The 17204-nt window shown below is 52.4% G+C and overlaps 1 protein-coding gene across 5 annotated transcripts in view; it reads left to right on the forward strand.

Moving 5' to 3' along the window:
- Nucleotides 1-17204, forward strand: part of ASB2 (ankyrin repeat and SOCS box containing 2) — a 38930-nt gene that overhangs the window by 11536 nt on the left and 10190 nt on the right. For 4 of the 5 annotated variants that reach the window (XM_084793699.1, XM_084793696.1, XM_084793697.1 and 1 more), the window contains exons 3-7: nt 6437-6541; nt 8538-8704; nt 9482-9637; nt 11144-11389; nt 14214-14385. In XM_084793699.1, the coding sequence (XP_084649825.1) occupies nt 6437-6541; nt 8538-8704; nt 9482-9637; nt 11144-11389; nt 14214-14385 (846 nt within the window). Of the gene's footprint in view, nt 1-6436; nt 6542-7458; nt 7644-8537; nt 8705-9481; nt 9638-11143; nt 11390-14213; nt 14386-17204 lie in introns of those variants that run through there. The other variant, XM_084793700.1, reaches the window with a different exon arrangement.

Here is a 17204-nt window from a genome sequence, read left to right on the forward strand (position 1 = left end):
ACAGGTGGTATCTATGTGACTGTGGGCCATGGGTCACAAATCTCAGTATCCTCAGCAGCCAACGACCCCTATGTGACCTTGACCTTGGGAAAGTCCCTCACTCCCTCAGAAGTTTTGCTTCCTTGTCCAACAACCTCTATGTATAGAGTTTGCTAATGTGAGCACTAGCTGCCCTGACTCCTAAGTGGGCGGTGAGCCATCTCGGCTCCATCCCAGGGTGACAACCATCAGCGTTCGCATCAAGTCACAGTGCTCCTTGCTGATGTTGCTTCACCTGCGTCTGAGTAGCTGGGCCAAGGCCAGGGAGCCCTGTTCTGAGGAGGCCCTTCCACAGAGGTGTCAGGCAGGCTACTTAGGCACCGGGGAGGAGGACAAGGCTTTCAGGGTCTTAAGCAGGTTCAAACCACATCCCATTGAGGCCTCAGAAACCCTGCGCAGGGGGACCTAGCTCATCCGGTTCCCGTTTTTGCCTGGTTCTGCTGAAGTCAAACGCAGGTTCCTCTTTCTCAGGAGAGGACCAGATAGAGAGAGAGATGGGGCGGCCACAGGAGCCACACATTGCTGAGTGCCTGCAGCCTCCCTCGCAGCTCAGAACCCCTCCTAGGAGGGGTGGTGGTCCTTAAAACTGAGAGTGTTGAGTTGTCCCCCTTCTGTGAGATAAGGAAGTAGAAACACACCAGGACAATGATATTTGTCTAACCTCATGGGTCCCACCAGAAGTGAAACTGCTTGTCCAGGGTCAGGCAAGCCTTCATCTCCATCTGTCCAAGGAGGGCCCCTTGACTAGCCCCATGATGCAGGCTGCCACTAGCATGGTTACACACACACACACACACACACAACACTCCACACATACACACATCACACATACTACAGAAAGAGAGGGGGGAGGGGGAGAAGAAGGAGGAGGGGGAGAGGGAGAGGGAGAGGGAGAGGGAGTGAGAGCTGTGTGGTGTCTCTGTGCCCCTTTTAACAACTGGCAAATCAGGTGCACAGTGGGGCCAGGCAGTGTATGGGATCTGCTGATTCTGCAGAGCAAGGCTTTTTTGGTTCTCTTGCTGCCCCCCCACCCCCGCCCCAAGGCAGGCTTCAGCCTCATTACATCACCTTCCCACCCGCAGAGGTCTAGGGTCCCCACAGACTCATGACCTGAACCAGATGTGAGAGAGAGAGAGAGAGAGAGAGAGAGAGAGAGAGAGAGAGAGAGAGAGAGAGAGAGTACAGGACCTAAGAGCCCCACTATCTCTCTACCTCTTTATCTTTGGATATATCTACCAAATAGACCCAGGACACCGTACAGGCTCCAGGGAGCTCCCTTCCGTCACCTGGCTCTTGGGTCACCTATCCCTTTCTCGGTGAGCCCTAAGCACTGCCAGGTCAGGCAGGTTGAATGTACTTACTCTCTGTCCCAGAGGCTCCCGCATGGATGGTTCTGCTGTTACCTCTAAGCCTTATTTGCCTGCTTCTGCCAGCAGCCTGTGAAATTCATAGCGGGGGAGGAGGGTGACGTCTCCAATCCCTGATCTGCTCACTGAAGCCTGACCGTACCCAAATGGCCACTTATAAACAAGTGAATGGGTGGGAGAAAAGAACAAGAGGCCATGGGAAGAGGTGGGTTTGGGAGGCCAAGTGTTTTCTGTGTCATTTACGGCATGTGCATCGACCACTTCAGGTTAGATGTCCCTGTCTCAGTGAGCCCTGCCCTAACTATTCCTTCTGTCCCTTCCTGTCCCTTCAGCAGTGGCTGGCTGAAGCTTGCTCATCCTGCAGTATACTTTTTGTCTTTTTTTTTTTTAACTTTTGGTTTGAGGGATGGAACCCAGGCCTTTGCTAGGCACGGGCTCTGTGGCACAGCCCAGCTTCCCGCCTCCCATGCAGTCTACTTGCAAAAGGCAAACACGATGAGGCAGGTTAAAGCCTTCCCCACACCCTGTAGCTTACATTCACTTCCCCCTGCTCCCTAGGTGAGGGGTCCCCAGGGCCCCAATTTCATGACTGTCTCACCTTCACAGGTCAGCTTCTGTGTCAGGCTGCGTCTGAGTCTGGGGAACAGGAGGCATTGTTCACTTGTGTTGTTAACGTAGGTACCTAATGAATATTTTTTAGGCAAATAAATAATTCAAAACCAAACCAAAGGAGGACCATACCCCCCAAATAAAACACAAGGTCTCTCTTTAGAGCCATTTCCCTACAACCAGGTGAAAGGTCAAAGTTGAGTGGTCATGAAAGTCATTTGCAGAGCCTGGCTCCCAAGAGCTCCCAAGAGGCATACCTTGCTTCCTATCCAGTGGGGAGGTGGGGCCCATATATCCCGGAAGTAGGCAGCCTGAGGTTTCTATGGATGGACCAACAAAGGGCAACTAGAGCTGGTCTTCAAAGCCTTCAAGTGCCTGCTTTTACTGAAGGCTGCGCTTTTCAGCAGACCAAGGAGGGGAACATAAAACTGAGCTTGCTTGTCATGGGGTACATGGATGCATGTGGTTCCAGTCAGGACGCAGCCTGTGTTGGGTCTAGCCTGGCACCTGGTCATGCCCGCCCTAAGCTGGCAGCCTGACGAGTCTGAATGCTGCAGGTGCACAGGAACTCAGCAGGGCAGGCTCAGTAGTGATGCATGCTGTTTCAGGGAGTGGGGGAGGTGAAGACAAACCCTACCTGGACCTCTTTTAGGTCATAACCTGTAGCCACATCCCACGGAAGCATGCTTCTCTCAACCCAGATGACTCAGCCAAGTGGTTGGCTCTGGCTGGAAATTCCCCTGTCACAGCCAGCAGAGGGGAAGTGGGGCCTTCTACTTTGCTTTGAAAGCACAAAAGTCTCTCAGTTTCCCATCCAGTCTGAGACTCAGACCTTGGGCCCTGTGGGCAGCCGTACAGCTGACCCCCCCTCCAGACCAAGGTCACGCACCCCAATTTCAGTCCTCCTAGAACGAGTTCCCCTGCTTTGATCTCAACCCCTCCCTGTAGCTCTGTGGGCGGGTGGCCTCGTCACGCACCTGTGGCCTCTGAGCATTTAAGGATCCAGGAAATTGAGTGACTTAGTGATCTACAGTCCCAGTCCTTGACACGAGGCTTGGTACAAAGCCAGGCTGGCACACTGCAGAATCCATCATGTCTGCCTGAATGGCAGTGGTGGCACACCCCTGCTGTCTTAGAAGGTGGCAGGAGGGTGCTTGGAAGGGCTCTGAGAAATTTGTCTTGCGCAGTGGTGACCTGTGACTCACGCCGTGGTGTCATTATACCACATCAGCCTCAGCTCCTCACCTCGGTCACCCTCGTTGCTGTTATCACCTCACAGGGACTGGTCCTCGTTTTTGGTGAATGTGGCAGTTTTTACTAGTGTGTATCATCTTGCTAAGACATTTGAATGGTAGCCAAAGACTAGAGGCTACGTGGACCCAGGAATCCCAGGACTTCATGGAGAGCCCAGACCTGCTGACTACAGAGATAGCCTGGCTGAGGCGGCTTTCCCAGGGCCAGGAGGAGAGAGGAAAGCATGGGCCCTGTGCAGACAGGCCAGGTGAGATGGGCTGTGCACATCCTTATTCAAGGTGGAAGCTTCTGGATCTGTGTCACACTGAGCTTCTTCAGGCGCGTAGGCAGTGATGCAGCCCCAGTTTGGTCCTGACCTCACTTTGCAAGTAAAGAAATAGAGGCACAAGTTGGGGAAGAGTCTGTACACACATTCAAAGGCACAAAAGCAGTGTGGGGGTCACGGAGCAGGAGGGAGGCTTAGAAGGCAAGAAGAAGCCAGGCCCTGGAGGATGGAGGAGTCTGAGGAGCTGTCTGATCCTCAGTCCTGTTGACCTGCTGTGCAGGATCCTGGGAAGTCCCCATTCTCAGCTTGCTTGTCTGGACAAGGCAGGCCTATGAATGCCCACTAAGAACAGGATGAAAAGTGCTAAGTGAGTGCATCGGGTGTCTGACACAGGCTGGAAATGTATGTAGAAGGATGTAAGGAGCCTGGAGAGATGGCTCAGTGGTTAAGAGCACTGTTGGCTCTTCCGGAGGTCCTGAGTTCAATTCCCAGCACCCACATGGAGGCTCACAACCATCTATAATGTGATCTGATGCCCCCTTCTGGCTTGCAGATGTACTGTATAATAAATAGATAGATAAATAAATAAATCTTTTTTTTTTTTAAGAAGAAGGATGTAAGGAGTTGGAAGTGGAAAAGGAAAGTGGAGGCAAGGAACACAAAGCTGGCCAGGCCTCCAGCCTGTTTTGAATCAAGCTCCCTCTTCACCTGTTCCTCTCTGCCTTCTCCTCTGCACCACAGCCTGGTTTTGCTGAGGCATCCACAGAGTCTGAGTCCCTGCCCTGTCCTTTAAGGTCAGGAACCTTCCCAAGGTCCTCAGTACAGCACCTGCACCTCATGGGGTACAGCCTTCGAGTGGACAGTCCCCCATCCCAGTGTACAGGCAGCGAGGCGCAGAGTGCTTGGCATTGAGGTTGACCTGCTAGGAGATAGAGGGGGGTGTGGATTCTGCAGCCCCTGCGGCCCCAGCCAAGAGCAGAGTGCAATGGCTGTCACATCTTTATCTGCCCTTCCAGTAGAGGAGGGTTGAGGCTCAGTATAGGGAAAGCAAAATGAACCGTTGACCCGAGGGAAGTCCCCTGTGTCTGTGTTAGCTGACTTTCTTCCATCTCAGGAACTAAAGCCCAAGAGGCATGGCTTAAAAGAGAAAGGGTTTATTCAGGCCCACAGGTTCAGAGGCTCCAGTCTGTAGCCAGCGGCCCATTCATTGCTGCAGGTCCCAGGAGCAGCAGAATATCATGGTGGTGGAAGCACCTGGCTTAGGAGGCTGCTTGCCCCTCAGTAGCCAGGAAGCAATGGACGAGAGAGAAAGGGGCCAAGGACACATTCCTGTCGACTGGGTCCCAGGTCCTATATTTCACCACCTCCTCTACAATGCTACAGGTCCGTATTTCATTTCTGTGTCTATGATTAAAAATACTTTGTCAAAAGCAACTTAGGGGAAAAGAGCTCACTCCAGCTCAGAAATCCCAGGTTCGATCCCATCTCTGTGGGAAAGTCATAGCAGCAGGGGCCTGAAACATCTGGTCACATCATAGTGGCAGATGACAGAGGAAAAAAACAGATGCGTATGTGTGCTTGCCTGTGCTTGGTTTCGCTACCCTTATATACAGTTCAGGACCCCCCTGCCTAGGAAACGGTGCTACCCACAGTGGGCTTGGTCTTCACATATCAGTTTGACTTTATTAAGACAACTCCCACAGACATGCTCAGGGGCCAACCCAGTTTAGACAACCTCATTGAGATTCCCTTCCCAGCTGATTCCAGTCTGTGTCAAGTTGGCAATTAAAGCTACCCGCCACACCATCGAATTTTAAGCCAGTCAGTAGATCAAAATCCCACGGTGTCTGAGCTGGGCAGGTGATTGCGGACACACCCTGCCAACACTAGGGATCTAAACTGACTTCTGTTATAGCTGCAACACCTTTTTTTTTTTAGCAGTTTAATGGGTACATTATAGAGTCTTCCATTTTGTGTGGAATTCGCTCCTCCCCTTCAAACACTGTAATTAACATTACTTAAGATAAAACTTGAATAAAATACTGAAAAAAAAAAAAAACAAACCCAAGGATTGAGAACAGAGTCCTTTTGACCCAATCACTTCTCCAAGCCACACCACTGATCACCACTGTATTGGGGACAAGCCTTCAACACATGAGCCTCTAAGGGACACTGTTCTCTAGAACAAAACAGCTGAGCATTTCACTCTGGCTTTTGAGCCAGGGGCTGCTCTCTTCCCACTGCACAGGTAGGAAAAATAAGACAGAGAAAATGAGGTTGTCCGCAGGTCAGACAAGAAGCATCTCTGAGTATGAAACACTGTCTAACTTTCCATACACACCCAGTTACTGTACCTTTTAGACTGCTGGGTCCCAAGAGGACTATGGTGTGCACAGTCTTCTCATGAGAAGCCAGCAAGGTGCAGGGCCCACATGTCTTAGCTTCTCAGACTGGCTCCCCCCGCTCTCTTGCTGCTCCAGCAATCTCTTGCCCAGCCCTGCTGAGACCCTCACGGCCTTTCATCCTGACGCCTGCCACCGACCACTTCTCACATCCTCCCCGGTGAAGAATGTCACCTTGCTTCATATCTGTGCCCTTGTGGTTGGCTGGGGAGGGGGTGGGGGTGGGGGGGCAGGGGCGAGGTTAACCTCATTGTTGTCTTATATGGTCATTTAAATCTCCAAGGGCTTCCTCCAAGGGCCAAAAATAATCCAGAGACACAGCAGCTGTGTCCAGCACACAGAGAGGACCCAGCCATCTGCTTTGGTTCAGAGCCCTGTGTCTGTCTGTCACTTAGACTCTCTCCCAGCTCGCCCTCTATCCTCCTTCCGGCCTCCAGCATGACCCGCTTCTCCTATGCGGAGTACTTTTCTCTCTTTCACTCTGGCTCTGTACCCTCCAGGTCCTCCTCGCCTCCCGAGAGCCAACCGGCCCGCGCACCCCTAGGTCTGTTCCAGGGGGTCATGCAGAAGTATAGCAGCAACCTGTTCAAGACCTCCCAGATGGCGTAAGTGACCCCCCCCTCCCCCCGCCGCTGTCCCCAAACCTGGCCCCAAGACCATCAAGCGCACAACTCCAACTGGGGCAACAGGGAGAGGGGCAGGTCTGTAGTGCTAGATACTCTTCTAGCTGTGCCCCATATAGTCCAGTGCTCCCACTGAACTGGGCACAGGGGCCACAGACCGGTGCCTGCCGGGAGTGGCATTCAGGCTGTGCGTGGGACTCACCCCTCAGATATCCCCAGAGATGTGAGTGGCTGCTGGGGCTTCAGTAAGATGCAGAGGCTCAAAGGGCTAGGGGAGTGAGCTGAGGGGTTGGCTTTCACTTCTATTTATCCCTGTCTTGTGTCTCCCCGCGCCAACACCTCCAGGGATAAATCCCCACCCACACTGCTTCATTTCCGTGCCAGGTGCCAATGCTCAGAGCTAATCGGAGCCAAAGGAGAGGGTTCGGCCCGGAGGGCTGAGCTCATGGTGTATTTGGGAGCTGCTACCTCCCTCCTTGCTGTGTACTCCAGAGTGGCCCTAGAAGCAGTTAAAAGCAAAAAGGGGGAGCCTTTACTGGTACCCCAATTTCTGTGTGGCAGAAAGGAGGTAGCAAGTAGAAAGTTCCCATTTCCAGATTCTCCAAGCCCGGCAGTCTTGGGGCTCTGGGGTTGACAAAACAGAAATCCCAGTTCTAATTTCAGTACAGCTGCTCACCCCTGCACATCCACCCTAGGAGGGCCTACCCCACAAGTCTCCCTTTTCTTCAAGGCAGGCTTGGGGGACGACAAAGTCTTTCTTCCAAAGCCATGTCCAGCTTGCTACTAGTCGTTGGTGGTTTAACATGCCTGGCAGCCTCTCCCTCTTTGGGGCGGGGACTTTGCTTGAGCTCACGGGGAAGCTGTCAGTGTGTGACATGAGAGTCCCAGGGCCTGTGAACCGTAGCTGGAGAGACCCACACTGGCTGCTGGGTCCTGACAGCAAGTATTACATTGCGGGGACCTCCCCTCACCAAGGCCACAGGACCAGCCAGCCCATGCCCGTCCACTTCAGCAGTGGCCACATACCCCCATGGGGCCCCCCCTGAGACAGATGTGGGTTGGTCCCGTTGCTCCTGGGTAGAAGGTAAGCAGGTGGCTGTGATGGTGTTGATGGACGTTCAGGATCTAGCTGGTCAGTCCCTTGTCCTTGCTGGGTCTCTGGCTTCTCCTGCATCGGCTATTAATAACCCAGAGCTTGCGAGGCAGGAGGAAGTGTCGCATGTTGGAGGAAGCAGCTGGGAGGGGTTGGGGGCTGGTCCTAGAGACCCTCCTGAGCCCATCCTAGCTCCTAAATTCAGCATCCTGGACACTCATGGTCCCTACTGACTCAGTATAGAGGGACACAGGAAAAGAGGTCATAGTGAACAGACAAATGAGCGAGTGAATAGATAAATAAACAAATTGCTTTCAATGAGCCAAACAAAGATACCTCTCACTGTAGCCTTGAGACCTTTTGACATTTAGAAGTCTTAAACTGTGAAGGCTTCTAATTTATTAATCCTTCAAATATTGTCATTTTTCAGCAGCTGGGAGTGGGGATAATGGATTGGATGGGGAGATGGGAAGGCTGGGGTGACGGTGTAAGGAGGGGCCTTGGCAGGCCCATGCCTCTGGGAGCTCGTGCAATGATCCATCCCCGTTGGTAGCTGTGCTTGGTACAAAGTGGAGGGCCATCTTTGGGAAAGGCGCATAGTTATTGCCAATGCCTCTGTGGCTGTTAGCCATCGTTCGTGCCTGAGCCTCTTCGGTAGAAACAGTTTGGGTGTGACATTAGCTTCAGCCACAGAAAGCCACCACAGGGCTGCAGAGTTCCCACCCCGATTCTCCTGCATCCGCTGAGCCGGAGGGCACAGGCGTTGGTCCTAGAACAAGCTGAATACCCAAGAAAGGAGCACCCCAGGGTAGGCGCTGTGCCCCCCCCCATCAGACCACCTGGCCCTGCCTACAGCTGACGACTTGCTGCCGCTTGCTCTCACAGGGCTATGGACCCCGTCCTGAAGGCCATCAAGGAAGGGGATGAAGAAGCCTTGAAGGTCATGATCCAGGATGGAAAGAATCTTGCCGAGCCCAACAAGGAGGGCTGGCTGCCGCTGCACGAGGCTGCCTACTACGGCCAGCTGGGCTGTCTGAAAGTTCTGCAGCAAGGTGAGGGCCATCTCTGAAGGGCCAGCATGGGCACAGGGGTCTCCCTCTGTGTGTGTGGGGGGGGGAGTGAGGGGGCAGGCCATGTAACGTTCTCCACAAACACAGTTAACAATCACTGTGTTGCACTGGGGTCGGGGGTTCGGGGAGTGGGCACGTTTCTCCCTGTTCTTGCCCCTGCGCCTGTCTCTCCTCACCTTTCAGACAGGAAAACCTAATTCCTAGAAAAGAGAGAGAGGGAAGAACTGAGTTCTGGAACAGCTACTGATAGCTTGTTCCAGAATGTTCCAGGGGGCTAACTTGGTGTGGAAGGAACCACAACTGTGCCTGTGCACTGCCAAGGCTGGGCCCACCGACCGTGAGACCTTGGGCCAGTTCTGCCTTGTCTCAAAATCCCATCTTTCTGGAGGCCAGACTAAACTTAATGATACCAACAGACAGGTATTGCCTTGGCCTCAGAACTGTCCCAACTGCTACCAGCCACACTCACAGAAAAACGTTGCACGAGATATGGCCATTCTAACAGGGTCTAAAAGGGCAAAGGAAAAATAGACACTTCAGATCTAGAAGGTCAATCTGATAAGGCTTTCCAGAGAAGGTGGCATCTGGCTGCATTCCTACAGCCGGGAAGCCAAGCAGACCCATGGGACGGGGGGGGGGGGGGGGGGCAAGATGAGGAAACAGTTGCACACCCATCCTCAGAACTGTGAGGAAGTCAGAACATTTGTGTTGGGAGAGTGGGTACCTTCCTTCTTCACAGATTTTTCTCGTCTCCCTCAGCCTACCCAGGGACCATTGACCAGCGCACCCTGCAGGAAGAGACAGCATTATATCTGGCCACATGCAGGGAACACCTGGACTGCCTCCTGTCGCTGCTCCAGGCAGGAGCAGAACCTGACATATCTAACAAATCCAGGGAGACTCCACTTTACAAAGGTAAGTCCAGAGCCTGGGCTTCTGGTGGATCAGGAAGCCCTGCCCAGAAGCAAGGTGGGCAGCTTACAGCTTGCCCCCATGAATGCATAGCTCGGAGAGGCCCATGTTGCAGTACTCCTCCAAGATGCAAGGTACATGCTAATTAGGTCTTACATTTACACGTGGGTCACCCAGCCTTTCCCATATGTCCTCCCCCAGCTCAGCACGCTGAGGGACACTGAAGCCTTTGGATGGAAGTGATGTGGCATACGTCTGTGGGCTACACCAAGCATGGGCGCACATTCAGACCACAGGCATGCAGGGCTTGGCAAGGGGCTGGGTGGAAAGGTGGAGAAGGGTGCTGAACCCCAGCAGCAAGGAGCTTACCAGCTGGCTAAACTTCCGGAACAGCACGGGCACAAGCCAGGGGGTAGGAGAGCGAGTGCACATCTCTGCTAAGTTTGTGTGAGTAAAAACCTCCTGGCTGGCTCAGTACTAGTCCAAAGGTATGCATTGGCTGCATTAGACAGGCCCAGTGTCAATGGACAGAAAATCCGTCACTAAAGCTGTCACCTGTTGAGTACCTGTGTGCTGAGCAGGGCACGTTCCTTAAGCCCTTGTATTTGTCTCCACACCCAGGAAGCATTGCTAGTACCCTGCCCCCGAACCCCCGTTTTACATGTAAGGACCGAAGGCACACAGGTGGCTTGGCGTTCTGTAGGAAGTGAGGAGGACAGAAGAGCAGGCTCCTGAACCCAGCATGCAAGTGTCTTCTATGGGGCCCTTAGCTGTTACCTGGGATCTCAGCTGTCTCAAAGAGAAACATTTGTAGTACCAGACAGTGGCTTGGCCTTGGTCCTGTCATGTACTTAAGCCCCAGGCTCCCCTCTCCTGTGTTGTGGCCTCCTATGGGCCCCGCCCCCAGCCTCCTTCAGGAAGGCGTTGCTGAGTGGTTTACAGAGAGAACAGCAGGGCTTAGGCGCTGGAGACCCTTGAAACACTACAGGCAACTGCGCCCCCTGTGTGCTGTCCCTTCCCCAGGGAGGCTGCAAGAGCCATTAGTTGGTTCACATTCCTTGGTGACTCCAACACCCTCTACAGCTCCCTAGTGAGAACCATGGGCCGGAGCCAAGGGTGCACTCAGGCACAGAGGAAGCTGAAGATGAGGATGAGAAAGATGGGTGGTACTCAGAAAATAAACCAGACTTAAACAAGCACCCGTTTGTTGTCTAGGTTCTTTCAGCCCTAGTGTCCGATGTAACATTGAAAAGGATGATGAGTTAGGGACGCTCTCGAACATTCTAGAGGACAGAGTCTCTGGACGTGACTCCCTAGGTTTGAATCTCAGTCTTGACACTTATTCTCTGTGTGACCCTGGGTAAGCCACCTACCCTCTCTGTTTCACCCTCCTCATTTTACAGCAGGTACTGACATTGCTTCGTTGTCTAAGCAGTGAGGATTAAAGTAGTCAGTTGTCCAGCCTTTCGGGACCATGCTGACTGACTGTCTTACTTCTCCCTGGTCCAGCCTGTGAGCGGAAGAATGCTGAGGCAGTGAGGATATTGGTGAGCTACAACGCAGACGCCAACCACCGCTGCAACCGGGGCTGGACGGCGCTGCATGAGTCTGTCTCACGCAATGACCTGGAGGTCATGGAGATCCTAGTGAGCGGTGGGGCCAAGGTGGAGGCCAAGAACGCCTACAGCATCACCCCCTTGTTTGTGGCTGCCCAGAGCGGGCAGCTGGAGGCCCTGAGATTCCTGGCCAAGCATGGTGAGTGGTCACACATGGAGCAGCTGCCAAGGGCCTCAGACGTCAGCTGGGAAGGAGAGCTGTGCTGGGGTCGTCTTGTGGGCGTCCTCTGATCTAGAGCTCATTTTGACGACAGGTTTAGGCTCAGCAGAGCTGCAGTGAGGTACTGCTGCGTGCTTCTTGTCTCACACAAGCCTCTTAGCATCTTTGATTCAGCTCAACATCCTCCTTTCACAAAAGAGGAATCTGAGGCTGGAAAGAGGAAGTAACTTATCTCCAGAGCAAAGCTGTAGAACTCTCTAGATCATTGGACTCTTGATGCCCCAAACCACTATTCTTTCTGTCACGTCATGCTGTTAGGTTTAGATGAAGATCACGTCCTTGTTTTGCAGGTGATAAAACCAAGGATCAGGGTGGGAGAGTGATTTGTCCAAGATTACACAGTAAGTTAGTGACAGACACAGGATTTGGACCCAAGACTTTGCTCTATTTTCCCATGAAGAATCCTAACAGAATTTAAGAGAAACTAAGACAGCACTGTTTGCACCGCGATGTTCCAGCAACAAAGACCTCAGGAACATGGCTAAAAACCTTTGTATTTTGACAACACCTACCAAGCTCCCAGATGGTTTCTCTTCTCTCTCAGTGGAAGAAAGATCCCTCTTGAACACTGGCGAGACTGAGGCCATGCACAGACCTTGGGGCTGTGCCGCAACAAATCAGTGAAGACCTACTGTGTGTCAGGCCTCCTGTTAAGCATGGGCCTATGATGGATAGGTAGAGTGTGATCTGCGCACTAACCTAAACCTACTGTATACATGAGGGGAATAAGACTCAGGGAGGTTAATTATTGCTCACCGTGAGAGCCTGGATCCTGACCTGTGTCTGCATCTCAGCCTAAGAGAAAGACCCTGGGCCTGGCTTGGATAGGTAGGCCACATTTGTAGTGTGTATCAGGACAGACTGAGGCTCATAGCCAGGGATAACTTTGTAGTGAACACTCTGAGAACACAGGGGCCAAGGTGGAGTTCTGGATCTCGGGCCAACAGGCCATGCTGAGGGCAGGGGCACAGTGGGTGAGGGGAACTCCCCTCTCTGGGCAGCTGTCCTATCCCCTGCTGACACTGAGTCAGGGACTGCTCCCTTCATGGGGGAGCTAAAGCCGGTTCTTATGGAAATATTTTCCTTGTGTGAGCAGGCTGCTTTGCTGGAAAGCCTAGGCCTGCTGGGGAGCCTGACCCTGAGGCCCTGAGGCTCGTTAAAGATGTCCCTGGACTCTCCCTCTAAGGGAAGGGCCAGTCTCTAGCTCGACTGGCTGAGCTCTAGCTGACACTGGCTGAGCAACATCTGAGGCTGGTGCTATGTTTCTATTATCTTATTTACACTTTGTAGCAACCATGAGAGGATGGGATCATGATTTCCGTTTACCAAACAGGTAAACTGAGTCTCTAAAGGCTACTGAAGGCCCCAGAGCTTGGGAATCATGAAACAGAACTTTCATAGTACTACTAGGCCATCAAGGCCTGTGCCCTTGCACAAGGGTGAGTCCCAGGGCTGTTGAAGTGAAGAAATCAGAAAGGCTTAGATGAGCAGATAGCTCCGTGAGAGGAGGTGTGGTTGACACAAGCCTTTGATCTCAGCCTTCACTGAACCTCCTTGCTCATCTGCCTCTGTAGCACGAAGCCTACTTCCCTTTGCAGAGAAGTCACATGCACGCGGGTTCTCTCTTCCACCCCATGGGATGCAGAAGATGTAGAAGGCTGAGATGAAGGCACGCAGGCTGCCCCCCTGTCCCCCGCTTCAGTACTCCTTCCTACCAGCATGGCTTTGTAGTGTGTGTGTGTGTGTGTGTGTGTATGTGTGTGTGTGTGTGTGTGTGTGTCTGTGTGTGTGTGTGTGTCTGTGTGTGTGTTGTAAAGGTGAGTGTAAGTACCCACAGAAACCAGAAGAGGGCGTCAGGTCCACTAGAGCTGGAGCTACAGGTAGTTGTAAACTACTAATGTGGGTGCTGGGAACTGAACCCAGTGTCCTCTGCAAGAGCGCTAAGTAGTCTTCACCACTGAGCCATCTCTCCAGTTCCCCAGCGACTCCATAAGAGGATAAAGGAATCCATTTCTCTCTTGTTTCCGACGGAGAATGAAACAAATCCCAGGGCTGGGAACATGGCTCAGTTGATAGGGCTCTTTCCTAGCATGGATAAAGCCTTGGGATCAGTGTCTAGCACTGGACAAGTGTGTGAGGTGGTGGTTGGCGCCTGTAATTCCAACACTCTAGAGTTAGAGGTGGGAGGACCAAAAGTTCAAGACCATCTTTGGCTACATATGGAATTCAAGGGCCAGTATAGGCTATATGAGATGGTGCCTCAGACCGACCGACCGACCAACCAACCAACCAACCAACCAACCATCAACTCCAAACCCAACTAACAAGCCAGTGGGGGTTCCTTTGTGGAGCCTTGCTGTCAGGGGCCCAGCCTAGGGCCCTTGCACAGTGAAGGCCAACAGCTTAGTCTCCACCCTTGGACCATATGGGTTCAAGGCTGATTGCACATCTTTGAGTGGATTATCCTGGGTTCTTTCAGGACCTTAGTTCTGGTCTATGATGAAGAGCTTACTGTAGATTTGACCTCCCAAGACTCCATATGAATTCAGAGCAACAGTATAGGCGTTACGGCTCTGTGATAAAGAGCTTACTGTAGTTTTGACCTCTGAGGGGGTCCATGTGGATTCAGACAGCGTAGGCACAGCTTGGCACACGGCAGTTAGCTCGGGCATGCTCACTACACAGTGGCACTGAGTTATGGCAGAGCCACTGATCGCTCATGGCTCCATGTCTCCCTCTCCAGGCGCAGACATCAACACGCAGGCCAGTGACAGCGCGTCGGCCCTCTACGAGGCCTGCAAGAATGAGCACGAAGACGTGGTGGAGTTTCTTCTCTCACAGGGCGCTGACGCCAACAAAGCCAACAAAGATGGCCTGCTTCCCCTGCATGTGGCCTCCAAGAAGGGCAACTATAGGTCAGTCCAGGCATGACCATCACCAGGCACAGGGCAGCGATGGTTAATGAGGGCAGGGCGGGACAGGGCACCTCCTTTCCATGACGAACCCATTTAATGCTCTTAAGGGCTTACTGAGGTGGAGACCATGATGACCTTTTTTTTTTTTTTTTTTTTAATGAGAAGGCTAAGACAAGTAGAGGTTAGGTGACTGGTCCAAGGTCACACAACTTGTAGGTGGCAGGAAGTCACCTGCTCCAAATGACCCATCTAGGGGACTCCCACTTAGGGAGCAGAGAGGAGACTGGACTCATGACTGCTATTTTGGTGGGGTGGGAGGGTGCAGAGATAATCTGCATGGCAACTACGGCAACAGAGAGGGGCCAGTCACTGGGCACTTCCCTATATGCTTCAGGGTGCTCGGGCGGGAGAAGTTCAACTTCTCTAGAAGCAATCTGTGGGAGGAAAGGCGCACCCCTCCCCCACCACACACACAGGTAAACAGTCCACACACATTCGTGACGTGATGGAAGAATTCCAGAACTAAGCTCCGTACTGGTGGCCCTGGTAGAAGGGAGCAGTTAAGCTCCGGGGCAGAATGCACTGGGATCAGCCTGTATCGCCCGCCCGTGCACCCCATGGTGGGTACCTTCCCAGCAACGCATTCCCTCCCCTCTTTGGTAGCATAAAATTGGCCCTGGTTGGGGTTATTTATACACCATGGAGTAAGTATCTCTCTGGAACTTCTAACTCCCCACTCACCCTGGAGCTATTTGCTGAGAATTTAGCACCCACACTGTGGGTGAGAAAGGATGCTTGGAAGTAGAGGGGAAGCTGGCTGTCCTTGTAGACAGACACTGGTCATTTCTAAAGTGCGGCCTTGTTGCCAAGTTGTAGGAGGCAGGTCTGCCGTGATGGATCCTTCATAGCACAGGCAGCTAAAAGCTTTATGCCTCAGTGGGGCCATCCCCAGGCCTAGTACTTTCGCTCCAGAGGTAGGAGACTTTCTAATGGCTGGATAATGCCCAACTGTGGACCCTAGCAAGCTTTCTTTTCATTTTAGCCGTTATCATTGGCTTTTAAAGACAATTTTTAAAATACACATATTTTTAAAAAAATAAATGGTTTTCAAAGGAAACATTTACCATTCGGTACAATAGGAAGATAATTTACAGTTACCAGAAAACCCATGCCATGCTCCCTGGGTACCAACCACACTGGGAGATGCTCTAACCTCTCAGGCTGGTGGAAGAAAAAGAACACATATGGTTAGCATCTTCAGTAAGGTGGGGTAGCTGGTGGGGGAGGTATAGGGAAAGAGAGACGGCCACAGAAACTGAAGCAAGGGCCCTAGGAGCCTACACTGTCCTTCAGAGCACCAGGCCTTCCCGTATGCCGTTTGCATAAACAAATGATTTCCTGAGGGCTGCCCAGTGAAGGGTTAAAGCCCTGCCACCTAGCTAGGCCACTGCTCTTTGCTCATACCCTGGGCATGTGGCATTAGAGGCTCTCCCCATGCTGGCCTCCCACGGGCTGAGCAGGGATTTGATGTGACATTCCATAGGCATTCAGCCACCTGCCAAAACACTCTGCCTACCCAGGGCCTGGATCCTGAGGCCATTTGCCAGATGTGCCTGCTGTTCAGCACAGGGTCGGGGGTGCTGGGGGGCATGGCTGATAGAGGAGCTAGCATCCCCATCCCTTAGGCACATTTTCTGTCCTCCATTTCCAGTGTGGTACAAGGACCAGGAGAACAGGTAGACTTCCAAAGACTTAGTGAACTGGACAAGAATGTAGCCAAGGGCCCTGAAAGCAGGGGTTTCTGACCTCTGTGCAGCCTGATCCAAGCCCCACCTTAGGCCAGCTAATGGCACTGGGCTGGCCTGGGGCAGGGTGCCAGTATTTCCACAGGGTGCCTGAGTGAGTTCCAGGAACCTAGCCTCTCTCTCATAGCCAATAGAAAACACAAACTTAGTCGGGCATGGTGGTGCATGCCTTTAATCCCAGCACTTGGTAGGCAGAGGCAGGTGGATGCTGTGAGTTTGAGGCCAGCCTGGTCTGCAAAGCAAATCCAGGACAGCCAAGATAACAGAGAGAGACACTGTCTCAAAAAACCAAAATGAAAAAAGAAAGAAAGAAAACACAGACTTGCAATCATAATTCACATCTGACCCACCATTGTTAAATATTCTTCTCTTGACCCGAGTGCGACCTGTGGTATACTCATGTCATGACAGTGTGGTTCAGTGTGTTGGTGGCGGTAGTGGCTAGTTCCTGTGTGACAGGGTGAATACTGACCTTTTGACTAAGGTTTTCACTGGTGGGGGCCACCGTCCCTGTGCCCAGGACACTGACTTCTAACTGCTTTCTAATGACCTATTGTGTGCTGATCTGACTAAGGTGTGAGGTGTTATCCTCAAAGTCAGGCTTTGCGAGCGAACAAGACAGTGTGGTTGCCATATATCTTGCTGAGGTGTATGAAGAATAAATGAGATGGAAAAAAAAAATCTCAGCCCGTGGGATCACAGTCACGGTGACTGTGAAGAGCACTTTAAAGGACACCTGGTGCACAGTCAGTGTTCAGTGACAAGTAGCGTAGTCATTGAGTCTTTGAGAAGGGTGAAGTGTCCTTGGCATCAGGGCCTCAGTGAGGGGGTTGCTGTAGGCATCATTGCCATTGTCACTAGTATAACAGTGTGGTCTGTCGTGGTTCAGAGAGGTTAGTGGCATGCCTGAGATGGCCCAGCATTAGGCCAGCTCTCATCAGGTCCAGGGGTTTCTGAACACTGATGCTTCCTCGTTGCCTATGCTGTCCCCCAACATCCCTGTCTCCCTCTACT

The sequence above is a fragment of the Acomys minous genome (assembly GCF_964271855.1).
Source record: "Acomys minous genome assembly, chromosome: 8".
Taxonomy (NCBI): Eukaryota; Metazoa; Chordata; class Mammalia; order Rodentia; family Muridae; genus Acomys; species Acomys minous.